We start from the raw sequence: 19,296 nt of genomic DNA on the forward strand, positions 1-19,296 counted from the left end.
ATGGAAATAACAACAGGATATGGAGAGTAAACAGACTGCCTGCAATATTTTGTTGATTTTAATTATGTTTTTCTCCATTGGAAATAACTGCAGGTGTGAACTTGTGATTTGATGCATTGTGCATTGTGTGATGACAAACTGACTTGCTGACTGTATTTTTGAGAAACCAAAACCTTTCAGAGAATACATTTGCTGTTTTGCAAAAAGAAACACAGTTTTGGTGTTTGTGTTATTATGTGGAGTATGCAGTGTTTTACTGCATCAAAACTATGGAGAAAAACTGTAACATAGAGATGAAGAAAAGAAGTGGGTTATCAGTTATGGACTAATATTTATGAAATCATAAATCATCATAGATCCAAGTCAGTAACATTTTACTTTAAAACCCCCTAGTTAGCATTTATAAGCAGAATACAAACATTTAATAAATGGTTTATAATACAATATAATGTAGTTGATAGCAGATATATAAAAAAGTCTTTATTAATGTATTTGTCAACAACTGTAACTCCTAATGTGGACACACCAAGTGGAGGCAGGTGTATAAACAGATAATGAATTACAATATAGTACAACAGAGTTGATAAAGATGGGATCATCCACAGAAAAATAGATATTACAAGTGGTGAGTTGGAAAATAAATATTGTGTTATTTGAAGCCACCTGCAACAGCAGTTTGAACTCTAACAGACTTCACAGATTAAACTAAATGTTGTGATGTAAATAAGTTCATGATTTGCACATTTCAAAATTTCACTGATCTGATAAAAGCCAAGACATAATATGTCTTAAAGTGAAAAGAGCCTCTCACACATAACAAGTAATTAAACTCATTCCAAAAAAGGGAAGCAAAGCTTTTGACTATATTCACCCAGAGACAAAAAACAAGTTTTGAGAAGTCTTGCAATATCTATACAGCATAAATACATTATAATCTGCATTTGAGTCCTTTACATTGTTTGCTTCATACACACCCTGTGAAATTTTTCAGTATTACCATTTTTACATGCAGCTATCAACTAAAAATAACACACCATCATTTTTATGGCACACAATGACTCTGCCATATTAGGTTTGAGACAAGGTTTGAAACCAAGCATTATAATTTAATAAAGAGTAAGCTCTTGAAACTCATTTTTAGAGACAGATACCAGATCAACAGATCGCTGAAGTGTGAACATATAAATACAACATCTGAGACCACAAGCACAACACATACCACACCCACATCCAACCATTTGTGCTCTGCTGGTAAATTGTGATGCACCACTTCACAAGTTGACATTACACTGTAATACTGTATTTGCATTCAAATAGATTTTAAGAAAAGGCCAATTAATGGCTGATATATACAGTATACTGAAGGTCATACAATGTCAGGAAAGTAGTACATACTTTTTTAGAGCAGCCACCCTTGTTGCTGGAGTGAGAAGTCATATTAGGGGATAAAAAAGAGGTAGTTTCTGATTTAAAACTGTTTCATTGTTTGAAATCCACCAAAAAGAATGTCCTTTTATGTGGCTGCATCTACCGTCAATATATACTGTTATTGTTTTGCTTAGTTACAGATCAGTGTTCAGTAAATGATTTACACTTCAAACAAGGTTCAGAGCAAAAAGCCTAAAGATGCCAATGCCAGTTGGAATACTGTTGTGTTAATAGTAAAGTAAATTGATACGCCTTTTTCATGATGGAAATTAATGATTATGTTTTTGTGAATGTAGTCATACAGTGAGAGCAAGTATATGGAAATCTTTTTTAATAAATCAAGACACTTTGAAACTTGTAATCAATTTTTACTAAAGTTTACCACCCAAAACTGATGAAACATGTACTTACAATGGTATATAAAGGCTTAAAAAGACCTCACCAGTGGAGGAAAATTATTCAAAACTAATTTTAGAGGCCGTTGTTTGGTGTTGAATTGACTTGCATTGCTACAAGTGTGTTTTTTGTGATCAAATCATGAGACAAACTCAAATGATCATGTAGCGTGTGTGGAAACAGGAATGATGAAGCTGAGGAATGTTTGTCTCGCTCGAGCGTGAGGCTCATCTATCTTGCAGGTACACAAGGATCTGCACTGGTTACAGCTGGAGCAGCAGTCAATGTGTCTAGTATCACAACATTGTTGAGTTGAGAAAGAAAAAACTTACTGAAAAAAGAGGAGGAACAAGAAGATTGTTGTTTTGTAAGGACAAAACATAAAAGAGGAATCAGACCACAGATCAGCACCATTAAATAAGACAACATTACTAACACCTTCATCAACAGGAAAAATATGGCAACAGTTTTCCATGAAGAGGAATCTGAGATGACGGTGATATATGAAAACCTCCATGATGATTCAGTCAGGAGTGTTGCATTGAAGAGTCGCTCTGATGAAGACAGTAAAGTGTCTGCTGCAGTGACTGCTAAGAAATCAGTTCACATAATTACAGTTCAATAATTTTCAAGATCAGTTTTAAACATTAAAGCAAGATGGACTACAATGTCAATATTAATCTGGTACACTAAATTGCAAGCTTTTTGGTCATATAACTTTATTCAAAAGTTGTGCCGACCATTTGTCATGTTTTGTCACATATATCCTGTAATACCTTCTTGTTTTATTGGTTTTAGTTTTAGGTGACCATTAAACCACTTGTTGAAGTCAACAAATGTGGCTCACTTTTATTAGTACACTACAGTATGTACACAAGATTTACAATAGACTAGCCTGGATGACTTATCCTCAGCGACATTTAGACTTGCTGTTCAAATCACTAAGTTTTAGTAACTCTTTAAGGAACCAGTACCACTTTTTGGTCGAGTGTATGTATCAAATCAAAATTTGTACATTTTGATTGGTGAGAAGGTAGATTTGTGCTTTGAAGAAGACAAAAATAAAAAGGGAACAAATAACCTGTCTGCAACATTTTCCATTATATTTGTAAGAATGTGTGAAAGTTTACTTTTGTGTTTGATGTGAGTGTGTGTGTGTGTGTGTGTGTGTGTGTGTGTGTGTGTGTGTGTGTGTGTGTGTGTGTGTGTGTGTGTGTGTGTGTTGGTGGGTCGGTGGGCGGTTTCTGCACACAGGAATAAAACTGTACAGACTGGTTGCTGTGAGCTTTGGACTTCTGTGTATCCTACAAGCTGCTCTCAACATTTCCCTGCGTCTTGTTCTCTGTGAGTCATCTTAATTTGTGTCTATTACAAATTTATCACACTTACAAGCTATGACGATCATGTGCTCTGAGTGCTTTTTGAGAAATGTTATGTTTTTATCTCTGTTTACTGTAGGGTTGGACAACTGATGAATATTAATTTACATATTTCAGAAAAAGAAAATTAAAACATCTTTTTAAATAGACCTATTCATAATATTCTCACAGTGGAACATATATCCATTTTTTGTACTGAACAATTATATAATTTACAGTTTTACACTAAATTATAGTGGTTAAGAACGCCTTTAAGCATTTTTTTTGTTGAAATAAAAAATCAAAGTGAAGCAGTCTCTGTTTCACTATCAAATAATTAAACTCAATTTGTGGAATATTTTAGGGTTGGCAAAAGCTTCTGTAATAGACTCTGAAGGTCGGGTATCTGTTCTGTCTGCTGTCTCTATGGGAACGATGTTACACATTGTCAAGGTCCAATTATACCAGATCCACTGGTTATATTTTATTATAGATAATTACATATAATAAGTATAATAAGTATTATATTATATATATATTATATAATAAGTATAATAAAAGGAGTGAACACAAAAATGTTTAGACACAAAGAAATAAAACTGGATCTGTATCAACAGATTAAAAATAGATAAAAGCAATAGAAGGTAGATTATGAGATAGCAAGCACCAGCAAAAATTCAGTCACCCTTTGAGCTTAACCTGGAGTCTGGACTGTGGGAAGATACCAGAGACCCAAAGAAACCCACACAGACACACTGAGAATGTACAAAGTCCACAATGAAAGACGACAGTGTTAAAAACTGAATCAACCTTGTACATAATTAGCAAGATTTTATTTTTATTTTTAAATGGATTTTGAAAGAAAACGACAACCAGTGTAAAGAAGTTAAAGTCACATTGTCCTCTACATTTGTATCAACGATGGTAGACTAAATATTACAAACACTTTTCACAATAATGCAACACAATTCAACAGGGACACAACCTACAAAATGACCATGACGTTGAGTCAACACCTCTCAAAAACAGCTTCAACACAAACTAAACATTATAACCTTCATGAAGGGTGGATTTGTTGCTGGGCTGCTGTATTACTGCATAAGTTCCAGCTCTAGGTGGACCTAATAGACTTTTAGCCATGATCGTGGTTCCTGGATTTTATGGCACCTGGACTCCTGCATCAATACTGTCTTTACATCAGGGACCACAATGGAAACAAGTCTCCTCCTGTCCACACTGACTGTGAAAAGATCCCTTCTTGACATATTTCCAATGTAAGCAATGGGAGACAAAATCCACACATCTTCGTACTTTGTAAAAATTCATTCTTAAATTCAGCTGAAGTTAATATGAGCCACTGATCCTTTGCTAATCTGCAGTTTAGGGACAGTAACACAAAGAATGTCGTACTAAAAGATTGTAACTTTGGAAGATACTCACTTGCTGCAGATTACACAGGATTTTGTGGATTTTGTCCCCTATTTTCTTACATTGAAATCACGTTAGGAAGAGATCTCCTCGGGGCCGTTACAGACAGGAGGAACGATGACGGCAAGTTAAAACTGTTTCAACGTAGCCACACACACACACACCTGACTACTGTTTTAAGATAGGCTTGAAAAATTGGTGGTTGGTTTCCCATCTGAAATAATTATTTTTTTAATTCTCTTTTTTAATCTATAGAGTCAGATTGAGTGAGATGGAGAAATGTATCAATATCTTTTTCTGGTAGAAAATCGATTATAAAATTGAACTTCTTCTCAGGATAAATTTCTTTAGTTCAATGCTTTTTTATCTTCCTCCTGTTGGAGGAACTTCATTGCATAATCTCACTATATTTATGGAAAGAGAAAAGGTCAAGAATTATATTATTATTATTATATTAATTATACTTTCAGGCCTTCCAGTTTGTTTGATAATAAACTGGTTCAATTCTTCAAAAGTTTATATATGTGAGACTAAGCACATATGTTTCACATGTACACATTTTCTTTCTTATCTTTATCAAAATTGAAAAAAAAAGAGATTTAAAAAATTGTGGACCTATCCTTTAAGATATAGTGCAGTGTGGGAGGTGACAGAATGAAGTTTAACCTGGTGAGACTCTGCGCTGTCTGTCCCATTCTTATGATGACAACAAAACACTTTTATTTAGCGATAACATGTATTAGAAATTAATCAAAGTACGGATACATTACAGTCTATCATTTTCTAAACCAAGTTAGATATTTGTGTCTCATGCCACTTTGCCTGCTGCTTAGCAATGATCATGTTTCAGTGCTGTCTTTAGCTGAAAGTGGTAAATGCATCTTATCTTCATGTCTTAAACATACAGTAGTTATATATAGTAGTAAATGCCATGGTGGTGTGTAAGCTGAGTTAGAGAAGCGTTTTCTTTTCACAGATCCATGAGTTTCTCTCTCCACAATCTGCATCATTCCAGCTGTTTTCCTTATCGTTGAACCTTGTTTCTACACAGTCTTCATTTTGTCCGAAAAAACTGTTAGGCTCCCCAGAGTGCCAGAAGCTGAAAACAAACCCAAAGGAAATGAAGTTTTAATAAAGAGCACAAACCATCAAACATTTAATGAACAGCAACACACAGAATGTGGCCAAGTTAAACTTAAAACGATGACAAATCAAAAATATTTCCCTAAAAACTGTTAATAATGTAGTCAGCTTATAAAAATCTAAAGTCTACTCAGCTGCTATTGTGATTTGAAAGAGGCTTTAGTTTTACTACAAAGATTGATTTAGTTTGAATGAATATTAATGTGTGAACCTTGTTGTCAGTGGAGTCCCATCCACCCATTTCCACGTCCCCTCTCTCTCGCTGTCAGTCAGTCCAATCCACATCTTCTTCCGGTATCGATTTATGAATTCCTTGTTTTTAAAGAGAAACATACAATAATCAATAAATATTTAACCAATTTCCGTCATCGTGTACCTTGATGAACTTACATTCAATCAATATTTCACTCTTTCTGTGTCTGTGATAAACACTGATTCATCCATTAGTACACACACACACACACACACACACACACACACACACACACAGACCTGTTCTTCTCTGCTGTTGACAACCACTAGGTCCACCCCTCTTTGCAGACAGTCAGTTCTACTCTCATGCCAGGTTTTCATGTTCGAAGAAATATAATAGAAACTACCGCTGAAATACACCCATCCTTGTTGGGAGTAGTGAACTGTGAGCAAAAAAAAGGAAAAATTCTTAATTCGCCAGTAACAAGCATTAACAAATATATTTCCAAAGAGGTATCAAAACGGCATTATATTATTCAGAAATATGTAAACAGGGATAATAAAGAAATCTATGCAAGAACAGAAAGATGATATATTACAGGCTTGGAGTCAAAGTGTTATAAATGTTTTATACAGTAGTAGAAATCCACAGAGTCATAACAAGAAAAGATAAGTTCTTAACTTTTCAAGTCTGTCCTAAAACAATAGTCAGGTGTCAGAATGAACATTGAAACATGTTTTTCTTGCTGTAATCATTCCTCCTCTTCATATTGGCAATTAAGAGATCTCATCATAATGCACTTTCAGTGTAAGTGATGGAGACAAAATCCACAGTCCTCCTTCCATGAAGTTCTTTATGACTAACTCAGATGACTGAAGCATCATATTATCTTCAGATAAACTTTTAAATACATCTTTGCTAAAAGGAGGACTGTGGATTTTGTCCCCATCACTTACACTGTAAAGACGTTTGGAGGGGATCTTCTAATAGTCAGTATGAACAGGAGGAATGATTACAGTGAGCAAAACCTGCTTCAATGTTCATTTAGGTTCCCGGCTGTTGTTTTAAGAGAGACTTGAAAAACTGTGAACCTGTCCTTTAACATCTAACTTTGACAAATATGTAACACCCTAAATAAACAATGATTACATGATCAGTTAATAACAGATTTAAAGAGAATTGATCAATCTAAATGTACATTTTTGTCACTTGTTTATCAGCTATATCTCAATAAATTGACAACAGTTCATCATTACTAATGACATTGGTTTATTTTTTTAACATTAACAGTCAATATTAGGATTTTTACCATATAAATAATATAAATAGTTGTCAATCATTCAAAATAAGATTCACACCACTTTCACACTAGATGATGATGAAATCTGAGTCAAATGATTTTTTTATCAATCAAATCAGATTTTTTTCCTTTACATCACACAACACATAATGCTGACATTGTTTCCAGAGCACGAGTAGTCAGCTTACACAACAGCACATAACATGGCTGCATATCAATCTTCTCTGCCGCTCATGTTGTCAAGTGTGACAAATGGACTGCAAAACTTTTTGTGATTGCTTGGTGCAGTTTAATTTTCACACTTACCAAAGTCAGTCAGCTTGTTCTTCAGCTCATCTCTCTCCTCAGTGAGGGTTTTAAAGCTGGCCTCAAGGTCCAGTATCTTCTTATCTGAGAGCAGAAAGAGTAATATGAAGCTGTCATGGCTGAAAAATGAAGCCAATGGGAAAGTGCCAAAAACTGCAGTTCCTCAAGTGGCCACTAGAGGCTGGCTCCAAAAGCGAGTCAATCTCCGTAGACCCCCATGTTCAAATGACCAACTTTACAGCAGAAATAAACATGTTTACAGCCTGGTACAAAAATGGTTTTGGTCTCTATAGCTAACTTCCCCTTTCATGACAACTGTACGGGGGTGAATTTTTTTATAACTCACCTGTTTAAATTTATTAAGGCGTACAGTTATGCATAACTAAGCGGTGAGGTCTATGTTATCATTGATCAAGTGATCTACACACATTGATGAAAATATATGTAAACTGGAACATTTAGGAAGCAGTCAGAGCAAGTGATCATGATCATCATAGCTTGTAATATAATTTTTATTTAATTCATAATTGGATGCCATTGATGCTCAACCATGAATGAATCACTGATGGCCAGTTGGCTGTTGCAAGAACAACTAACTCAGTGACACATTTCAAGAATTTATAAACTCTTGGTCCCAAACTGAACCCATGTACATCAGTGGATCATGATACCAGTCTTTCTGGCACTGACAACATTTAAATGGCAGCTTTCATCTGACATGAAGCATTTTCTAAATGTTATACTTATACAACTTTGGATACAAGTCCTTGTTATTGGTGTAGTTCATCACTGTACTAACCACAGTCACTCAGCTTCCTCTTCGACGTGTCTCTTTTTTCGGTCAGGCGTTTGTAGCTGGTACTGTAAGAATGGTCTGAAAGAGATGAAAGACTTTCATGCAAATTGTGCAATAAGTTGGCCATTTACAACAGAGAGATTACCATCAGTTGCAACAGAATTACAGCATGACCACAACATAGGAGACATTTCATTTTAAAACTGAATTTCCATTTAATATATAAGCAGATTTACAGGCTGAAAATTCTGACATTGGTTTAATTTCTTAACAGTTATTTTGCTTTGTGATTCTAAAGGCCCACAAACTTGTATCTCTCTCTGAATGTCAGCCAAACACATTTTTTCTGCAATACCAAACAGGACAGAACTTTTAGAAACTGCACACAGCTGCACAAATTAATCAAATCAAGTCAATTGTTACTGTTTTTTTAGTGCCAAATTCCCTCTTTTTGTTATGATCCTTCCGCTGCAGCTGAACAGGAAAACACTGTCCATCGAGACCCAAAGAGGGAAACTTTTAATTAAAAAAGACTGAAACTGTGGAAGATATCTGCTTCATTTGACTAACTCAGGTGACTGAAGCATCATATTATCTTCAGATAAACTTCTGAATACATCTTTGCTCAAACGAGGAGTGTGGATTTTGTCCCCATCACTTACACTGTAAAGACGTTTGGAGGGGATCTTCTAATAGTCAGTATGAACAGGAGGAATGATTACAGCGAGCAAAACCTGCTTCAATGTTCATTTAGGTTCCTGGCTGTTGTTTTAGGAGAGACTTGAAAAACTGTGAACCTGTCCTTTAACATCTAACTTTGACAAATATGTAACACCCTAAATAAACAATGATTACATGATCAGTTAATAACAGATTTAAAGAGAATCGATCAATCTAAATGTACATTTTTGTCACTTGTTTATCAGCTATATCCCAATAAATCGACAACAGTTCATCATTACTAATGACATTGGTTTATTTTTTTAACATTAACAGTCAATATTAGGATTTTTACCATATAAATAATATAAATAGTTGTCAGTCATTCAAAATAAGATTCACACCACTTTCACACTAGATGATGATGAAATCTGAGTCAAATGATTTTTTTATCAATCAAATCGGATTTTTTTCCTTTACATCACACAACACATAATGCTGACATTGTTTCCAGAGCACGAGTAGTCGGCTGAGACAACAGCACATAACATGGCTGCATATCAATCTTCTCTGCCGCTCATGTTGTCAAGTGTGACAAATGGACTGCAAAACTTTTCGTGATTGCTTGGTGCGGTTTAATTTTCACACTTACCAAAGTCAGTCAGCTTGTTCTTCAGCTCATCTCTCTCCTCAGTGAGGGTTTTAAAGTTGGCCTCAAGGTCCAGTATCTTCTTATCTGAGAGCAGAAAGAGTAATATGAAGCTGTCATGCAACAGCATCAAAGCATGTCCACAAGTACAGAGATGATGTACTTTAAAACAATATGGAAATTGTGTTATACTCAAGCGGCAACCTCCAGGGCTGAAAAATGAAGCCAATGGGAAAGTGCCAAAAACTGCAGTTCCTCAAGCGGCCACTAGAGGCTGGCTCCAAAAGCGAGTCAATCTCCGTAGACCCCCATGTTCAAATGACCAACTTTACAGCAGAAATAAACATGTTTACAGCCTGGTACAAAAATGGTTTTGGTCTCTATAGCTAACTTCCCCTTTCATGACAACTGTACGGGGGTGAATTTTTTTTATAACTCACCTGTTTAAATTTATTAAGGCGTACAGTTATGCATAACTAAGCGGTGAGGTCTATGTTATCATTGAGCAAGTGATCTACACACTGATGAAAATATATGTAGACTGGAACATTTAGGAAGCAGTCAGAGCAAGTGATCATGATCATCATAGCTCGTAATATAATATAATTTTTATTTAATTCAATAATTGGATGCCATTGATGCTCAACCATGAATGAATCACTGATGGCCAGTTGGCTGTTGCAAGAGCAACTAACTCAGTGACACATTTCAGGAACTTATAAACTCTTGGTCCCAAACTGAACCCATGTACATCAGTGGATCATGATACCAGTCTTTCTGGCACTGACAACATTTAAATGGCAGCTTTCATCTGACATGAAGCATTTTCTAAATGTTATACTTATACAACTTTGGATACAAGTCCTTGTTATTGGTGTAGTTTATCACTGTACTAACCACAGTCACTCAGGTTCTTCTTCAACGTGTCTCTTTCTTCGGTCAGGTGTTTGTAGCTGGTACTGTAAGAATGGTCTGAAAGAGAAGAAAGACTTTCATGCAAATTGTGCAATAAGTTGGCCATTTACAACAGAGAGATTACCATCAGTTGCAACAGAATTACAGCATGACCACAACATAGGAGACACTTCGTTTTAAAACTGAATTTCCATTTAATATATAAGCAGATTTACAGGCTGAAAATTCTGACATTGGTTTAATTTCTTAACAGTTATTTTGCTTTGCGATTCTAAAGGCCCACAAACTTGTATCTCTCCCTGAATGTCAGCCAAACACATGTTTTTTCTGCAATACCAAACAGGACAGAACTTTTAGAAACTGCACACAGCTGCACAAATTAATCAAATCAAGTCAATTGTTACTGTTTTTTTAGTGCAAAACTCCCTCTTTTTGTTACGATCCTTCCGCTGCAGCTGAACAGGAAAACACTGTCCATCGAGACCCAAAGAGGGAAACTTTTAATTAAAAAAGACTGAAACTGTGGAAGATATCTGCTTCATTTGACTAACTAAGGTGACTGAAGCATCATATTATCTTAAGATAAACTTTTAAATACATCTTTGCTCAAACGAGGACTGTGGATTTTGTCCCCCATCACTTACACTGTAAATACGTTTGGAGGGGATCTTCTAATAGTCAGTATGAACAGGAGGAATGATTACAGCGAGCAAAACCTGCTTCAATGTTCATTTGGGTTCCTGGCTGTTGTTTTAAGAGAGACTTGAAAAACTGTGAACCCGTCCTTTAACATCTAACTTTGACAAATATGTAACACCCTAAATAAACAATGATTACATGATCAGTTAATAACAGATTTAAAGAGAATCAATCAGTTCAAATGTACATTATTGTCATTTGTTTATCAGCTATATCCCAATAAATAGACAACAGTCCATCATTACTAATGACATTGGTTTATTTTTTTAACATTAACAGTCAATATTAGGATTTTTACCATATGAATAATATAAATAGTTGTCAACCATTCACAATAAGATTCACACCACTTTCACACTAGATGATGATGAAATCTGAGTCAAATGATTTTTTTATCAATCAAATCAGATTTTTTTCCTTTACATCACACAACACATAATGCTGACATTGTTTCCAGAGCACGAGTAGTTGGCTGAGACAACAGCACATAACATGGCTGCATATCAATCTTCTCTGCTGCTCATGTTATCATGTGTGACAAATGGACTGCAAAACCTTTTGTGATTGCTTGGTGCAGTTTAATTTTCACACTTACCCGAGTCAGTCAGATTCTTCTTCAGCTCATCTCTCTCCTCAGTGAGGGTTTTAAAGCTGGCCTCAAGGTCCAGTGTCTTCTTATCTGAGAGCAGAAAGAGTAATATGAAGCTGTCATACAACAGCATCAAAGCATGTCCACAAGTACAGAGATGATGTACTTTAAAACAATATGGAAATTGTGTTTTAATTATTAATGAAAGGTAAAGTTTAATATTGTTGTACTGTACATAAACCATTCCCTCATACAAAGCCAAGGTGATAAATGTGACTTCATATCTGCAAGACTAAAAGCAGAACATTTTGACTGGGGTTTAATTTTTACTTTGATGGCCAAAATTAATAGCATGAACTAAAAGCTTTAATGTTCCATCCTCTTCTTTCTCAGTGGTATAGTATCACACAAGCTTTGCATTAATTAAACAGCCATCAGTTGTGTTACTGCTATTAAACTTTCTGATTGTTTCTGATTATAAACTTTCCCATACATGTACCTCTGTCTTTAAAAGTCAGTCAACCACAAACTCTTATGTGCTGCCAAACAGAAGATAATATCAGAGACTGCAACGTAGCCTGAGAACACAAACTGAGGTGAGGTCTATGTTGTCATTGATCAAGTGATCTACACATTGATGAAAATATATGTAGACTGGAACATTTAGGAAGCAGTCAGAGCAAGTGATCGTGATCATCATAGCTTGTAATATAATATAAGTTTTATTTAATTCAATAATTGGATGCCATTGATGCTCACCCATGAATGAATCACTGTTGGCCAGTTGGCTGTTGCAAGAGCAACTAACTCAGTGACACATTTCAGGAACTTATGAACTCTTGGTCCCAAACTGAACCCATGTACATCAGTGGATCATGATACCAGTCTTTCTGGCACTGACAACATTTAAATGGCAGCTTTCATCTGACATGAAGCATTTTCTAAATGTTATACTTATACAACTTTGGATACAAGTCCTTGTTATTGGTGTAATTCATCACTGTACTAACCATAGTCACTCAGCTTCCTCTTCAACGTGTCTCTTTCTTCGGTCAGGCGTTTGTAGCTGGTACTGTAAGAATGGTCTGAAAGAGAAGAAAGACTTTCATGCAAATTGTGCAATAAGTTGGCCATTTACAACAGAGAGATTACCATCAGTTGCAACAGAATTACAGCATGACCACAACATAGGAGACATTTCATTTTAAAACTGAATTTCCATTTAATATATAAGCAGATTTACAGGCTGAAAATTCTGACATTGGTTTAATTTCTTAACGGTTATTTTGCTTTGTGATTCTAAAGGCCCACAAACTTGTATCTCTCTCTGAATGTCAGCCAAACACATTTTTTCTGCAATACCAAACAGGACAGAACTTTTAGAAACTGCACACAGCTGCACAAATTAATCAAATCAAGTCAATTGTTACTGTTTTTTTAGTGCCAAATTCCCTCTTTTTGTTACGATCCTTCCGCTGCAGCTGAACAGGAAAACACTGTCCATCGAGGCCCAAAGAGGGAAATTTTTAATTAAAAACGACTGAAACTGTGGAAGATATCTGCTTCATTTGACTAACTCAGGTGACTGAAGCATCATATTATCTTCAGATAAACTTTTAAATACATCTTTGCTCAAACACGGACTGTGGATTTTGTCCCCCATCACTTACACTGTAAACACGTTTGGAGGGGATCTTCTAATAGTCAGTATGAACAGGAGGAATAATTACAGCGAGCAAAACCTGCTTCAATGTTCATTTGGGTTCCTGGCTGTTGTTTTAAGAGAGACTTGAAAAACTGTGAACCTGTCCTTTAACATCTAACTTTGACAAATATGTAACACCCTAAATAAACAATGATTACATGATCAGTTAATAACAGATTTAAAGAGAATCAATCAGTTCAAATGTACATTATTGTCATTTGTTTATCAGCTATATCCCAATAAATCGACATCAGTCCATCATTACTAATGACATTGGTTGATTTTTTTTAACATTAACAGTCAATATTAGGATTTTTACCATATGAATAATATAAATAGTTGTCAACCATTCACAATAAGATTCACACCACTTTCACACTAGATGATGATGAAATCTGAGTTAAAATGATTTTTTTATCAATCAAATCAGATTTTTTGCCTTTACATCACACAACACATAATGCTGACATTGTTTCCAGAGAACGAGTAGTCGGCTGAGACAACAGCACATAACATGGCTGCATATCAATCTTCTCTGCTGCTCATGTTGTCATGTGTGACAAATGGACTGCAAAACCTTTTGTGATTGCTTGGTGCAGTTTAATTTTCACACTTACCAAAGTCAGTCAGATTCTTCTTCAGCTCATTTCTCTCCTCAGGGAGGGTTTTAAAGCTGGCCTCAAGGTCCAGTGTCTTGTTATCTGAGAGCAGAAAGAGTAACATGAAGCTGTCATGCAACAGCATCAAAGCATGTCCACAAGTACAGAGATGATGTACTTTAAAACAATATGGAAATTGTTTAAAGTTTAATATTGTTATACTGTACATAAACCATTCCCTCATACAAAGCCAAGGTGATAAATGCGACTTTATATCTGCAAGACTAAAAGCAGAACATTTTGACTGGGGTTTAATTTTTACTTTGATGGCCAAAATTAATAGCATGAACTAAAAGCTTTAATGTTCCATCCTCTTCTTTCTCAGTGGTATAGTATCACACAAGCTTTGCATTAATTAAACAGCCATCAGTTGTGTTACTGCTATTAAACTTTCTGATTGTTTCTGATTATAAACTTTCCCATTCATGTACCTCTTTCTTTAAAAGTCAGTCAACCACTGTGTGATCTACACACTGATGAAAATATATGTAGACTGGAACATTTAAGAAGCAGTCAGAGCAAGTGATCGTGATCATCATAGCTTGTAATATAATATAAGTTTTATTTAATTCAATAATTGGATGCCATTGATGCTCAACCATGAATGAATCACTGTTGGCCAGTTGGCTGTTGCAAGAGCAACTAATTCAGTGACACATTTCAGGAACTTAAAAACTCTTGGTCCCAAACTGAACCCATGCACATCAGTGGATCATGATACCAGTCTTTCTGGCACTGACAACATTTAAATGGCAGCTTTCATCTGACATGAAGCATTTTCTAAATATTACACTTATACAACTTCGGATACAAGTTCTTGTTATTGGTGTAATTCATCACTGTACTAACCACAGTCACTCAGGTTCCTCTTCAACGTGTCTCTTTCTTCGGTCAGGCATTTGTAGCTGGTACTGTAAGAACAGTCTGAAAGAGAAGAAAGACTTTCATGCAAATTGTGCAATAAGTTGGCCATTTACAACAGAGAGATTACCATCAGTTGCAACAGAATTACAGCATGACCAAAACATAAGAGACACTCCATTTTAAAACTGAATTTCCATTTAATATATAAGCAGATTTACAGGCTGAAAATTCTGACATTGGTTTAATTTCTTAACGGCCCAAAATGTGATCCAAACCCTTCTTACTTGATCTTACAGCTTTGTTGTAACAGTAGTTTTAATATTATTTTGCTTTGTGATTCTAAAGGCCCACAAACTTGTATCTCTCTCTGAATGTCAGCCAAACACATTTTTTTCTGCAATACCAAACAGGACAGATCTTTTAGAAACTGTTATGTTTGGACAGAAATATGTAACAGTACACACTTAAGACTTTACAGTCCTATATATAATAATCAGATGGTGAACTTCAATGCAGGGGAGACTCAGGGTAGACGTACAAACACAATTCAAAAGGACTCACAGAGAGCAAGACACAGGAAAATGATGAGAGCAGCTTGTAAGATACACAGGAGTCCAAGGCTCACAACAACCCCTCTGTACGGTTTTCTCCCTGGGTGCAGAAATCACACAGACTCAGAGTAATTATTATGTCTCTCAGCCTAACGATGAACACAAACACTTAGCCATCAAACTTTGCATTTCATGTTTACATTTAGATATTGTAAATAGAAAAGATTAATGTTTACAGTATGATTACATTATTTGCCAATAAGGTTAAAACAGAGCCTAAAGATGTTTGTTTAGTTATAAGATTTCTGTCTCACCAGGCTCTGCAGCAGCCATCATTTCACCGTCTTCACCGTCTGCAACGTTGCGGCTCAGCATCAAATTTTATCTACTTGGGTTAGACAAATACGTATGACGATATTTCCTTGGAACAGCAACAGATCTTCCTCTGCTTCCTTTTTTCTATTTTTTATCTCTGCTTCTTCAGAAACACAGTTTGGGTCTCAACTTCCACCTTTATTTGTTCCCAGAGGGAAATTGGTTTTGCAGCAAGACATAGATACAAGATGATAAAATACATAATTGTGTGGTTGCTGGAAGCAATCACACAATCAACTGTCAATCTGTGCAACTCATTCAGCAGATGTGTGCTTGTATTTTTCTGGAATGTAACATGTTTCAGCGATTTTATATAATTTTTTAAAACATTAAAATTTATAATGGCAGTCTATGGGACGAACCGTCCAACTGAGTTGGAACCTTGGTCACTTTGACACTCAAGTGCTCGGAAGTCCCTTATCGTACAGACGCCATTCAAACTGTAAAAAGTTCACAAAACTTTGAGCTTTCAAAGTGATCAGATTGTTTAGTGATATCTTTTGTAGTTTAAGCCCAAAGTCAGGGGTGTTTCAGACATTTTGCAGGTCTCACCAGTGTGTCATGTGATCAGGTACAGTGGAGAGCACAGATAATTTTAGACCAGAAATGTTTTTCTAAACTGCTGTCACTCCCACAATTTAAACTCCTCAAGCACATATCTTGCCTCAGTATGTTGCCACAAGCCTCCTCTCTCTCACATGTAAATACATTTCAAATAGGACTTATAGTTTTTGAGATCTGAACCTTAATTGATAGAGAGTCCCTGTCATGTTCTCATTGACTGCAATACAGTCTGCAGGATGTGTGTCTCCTCTCACTCCAGTTTCTTAAACTTACAGGTTCTCTCTTCCTTCAAATACTTTTTACACATATCATTCATTCTCATGTTAAACTAGTCTTGCTTTCACTAATGATGTACAAATATCTGGGCTTCAAGCTCTAGTTTGAGACAAATACATTTTCCTCATCAAAATGGAGATTTTTTCCTCTCATTGATAGGAAGATCTCTTGGCTCAGTGGTTTAGAACACTGCTCTCATAATCAACTATCCCTTAGATGACAAGGTGGTGTGTTCAATACCTGCTCCCTGTAGTGCTCCTCATAATATTGCTGTCATGTACAAAGTTGCTTTCCATCTCTAACATGTACCGTAAGTCAACTCCCCTTTAGCTTACATTAACATTATTACCTAAAATGTGGATTGCTATTCTTGTTAAATACATCTTTTCCAAATTCACAGATCCAGTGAGTAGTCCAGTGGTTTAAGCTCATGTAACTTCTCAACTCCTTTTAGATCCAAAGGTTGTGAGTTTTGAGCCCCGCTTAGGGCAGAGCTCAGTAGAGTTGAAGGATGAAGGAGTCCAGGTGATGTCAATCTGCTTAATGAGCTGAGCTCAACTGCTTTTTTGTCAATTTCATGCAATTGACAGACTAAATAGCAGAATCTGGCCTGGTATTGTTGTATGATATGTTAGCTCAGTGCATAGCATGTCTGTCTTACAAACATGATGATGCAGGTTCAATCCACTCCATGCAGAGTTTAATACATAATATAGTATAAGTTTTGGTCTTCCTTATTTGCCATTCTTCCTCAACATGAACTTCTCCATACAATGGATGTTGACTGCCGCTCTGGCAGTCAGAGCAGACCACGTAACACTATGTATTCATGGTGTATAAATACACTCATGCTGAGGGGAAGCCACACAAGGGTTTCTTGTAAGTGTTGCTGTCATAGAAAGTCGTACATGTTGGTCATCACCTTTTAGAACTCTTTAGTGGAGATCAAGTCAAGTTTCTGGATGAGAGTTTAAAATGAATCACAGTCAGCAGCAGATGATAGTTGGAGAATTAATATGACAGGTCAGTGGTGGTAGATAAAAACTGGCAGGGATAAACAAATATTGATCTATTGACACTTTTATTTTTTTACTTTATATGGCAAGTAAGTCTTTTATGAGTGGTGGACATGGACTTTACAGAAACTCTGCTGTGTTTTCCTGCATGTTCTTTTAAGGATACAGATGTCCTCATTTTCCAAGGAGATGATTTGACAAGATTTCACTGTTTGAGGTGTTAAAGGGGCAACTGTATCCGGTGCAGCCAAAGCTTATTGCTATATTTCTTAAAACTAAATTGCTCAGGTTGTTATCTGAATAAAAGGACAAATTATCCCTTACATTGTCAAATTGAGGGCATAATTATATGTTTGTTTAATCTATGTTTATTGAACACATAAAAACTCACTGAGAGGTCATTGACTGTAAGAAGCTTGCATTTGCATGATCACAGTGGTTACTTGTCACAGGCAGGGCTCACTTGAAATGTGTAAGATTTTGGTGGTTAAAGCCCCAAGTCTTCCTTGGTGACTGGAGAGTGACTTCCAGTTGATGTTTAAGACATTTACACATTTAAAACGTATGTTTATATGTATCTGAATCACATTACAGATAATACATTACAGCCATTATTTTCTACAACCAAAGCAGTGAACTTATAGCTGGATATTTGAATCTATGCAGCAATAACTTTTCTGGCTCGGTCCTCATTAAGCTGACTAAATGTGAAAACATGGTTTACATGTGAAATGAAATGAAAAAGACACATTTTCAGTTGTAGTCAGGTTAGTCTGGATGTGATATCAGCACTGCTTCAGTTTGACTGTAATTGAGAAATGTATCTTTTTGTCCTGATATTGCCTGCTGGGTTTGGATGCACAGCTACACAAATCCAGAAGTGTGAAACTTGACATCCTTCATCATTCCAGCTCTTTTCCAAATCATAATACTTTATTTCCACACAATCTTTCTTTCCAAGACCATTAGGCTCCTTAGGACCCCAGTAGCTGAAATAAAAAATAACAAAACTTATTTATCAAAAATTTATCAAATAACACAACCCAATAAGCATTTTATTATGCAATCAATGCATCAATGAAATTAAGTTAAGAATTTTGAACAATTCAAAATCATAATCTTTCCTTTTTTGCATGTGTTACCAATATGTTTTTCCTTAAGATTAAAGACCAAGTTAGTTATTTGTGCACTGTGCAAGATATTTAAGACATTTATTTCTGCACAAGACAATGATGTAATTTTAATTTTAAAAATGTGTAAACCTTGTGGTCAGCAGAGTCCCATCCACCCCACCCATTTCCATATCCCCTTTTTCTCTGAGTCAGTCAGTCCAATCCACATGTTCTTCTTGAACTGGCTTGTGAAATTCTTGTTTATGAGGAGAGAAACAAATTGTTTAATATAGATAAAACTGATTGACTTTGTC

General features: G+C 35.7%; 1 protein-coding gene across 1 annotated transcript in view; it reads right to left on the minus strand.

The window, feature by feature from the left end:
* Nucleotides 1-16,037, minus strand: part of LOC121911466 (C-type lectin domain family 4 member K-like) — a 31,541-nt gene extending 15,504 nt beyond the window's left edge. Inside the window, exons 1-5 of the mRNA XM_042432978.1 lie at nucleotides 15,954-16,037; nucleotides 15,650-15,739; nucleotides 15,074-15,148; nucleotides 11,867-11,950; nucleotides 10,555-10,629 (exon numbers count right to left, since the gene is read on the minus strand). Coding sequence (XP_042288912.1) covers nucleotides 10,555-10,629; nucleotides 11,867-11,950; nucleotides 15,074-15,148; nucleotides 15,650-15,739; nucleotides 15,954-16,014 — 385 coding nt within the window. The 5' untranslated portion in view covers nucleotides 16,015-16,037. The remainder of the gene's footprint in view (nucleotides 1-10,554; nucleotides 10,630-11,866; nucleotides 11,951-15,073; nucleotides 15,149-15,649; nucleotides 15,740-15,953) is intronic.
* Between the last annotated feature and the right edge of the window lie 3,259 nt (nucleotides 16,038-19,296).

The sequence above is a fragment of the Thunnus maccoyii genome, chromosome 2, assembly GCF_910596095.1.
Source record: "Thunnus maccoyii chromosome 2, fThuMac1.1, whole genome shotgun sequence".
Taxonomy (NCBI): domain Eukaryota; kingdom Metazoa; phylum Chordata; class Actinopteri; order Scombriformes; family Scombridae; genus Thunnus; species Thunnus maccoyii.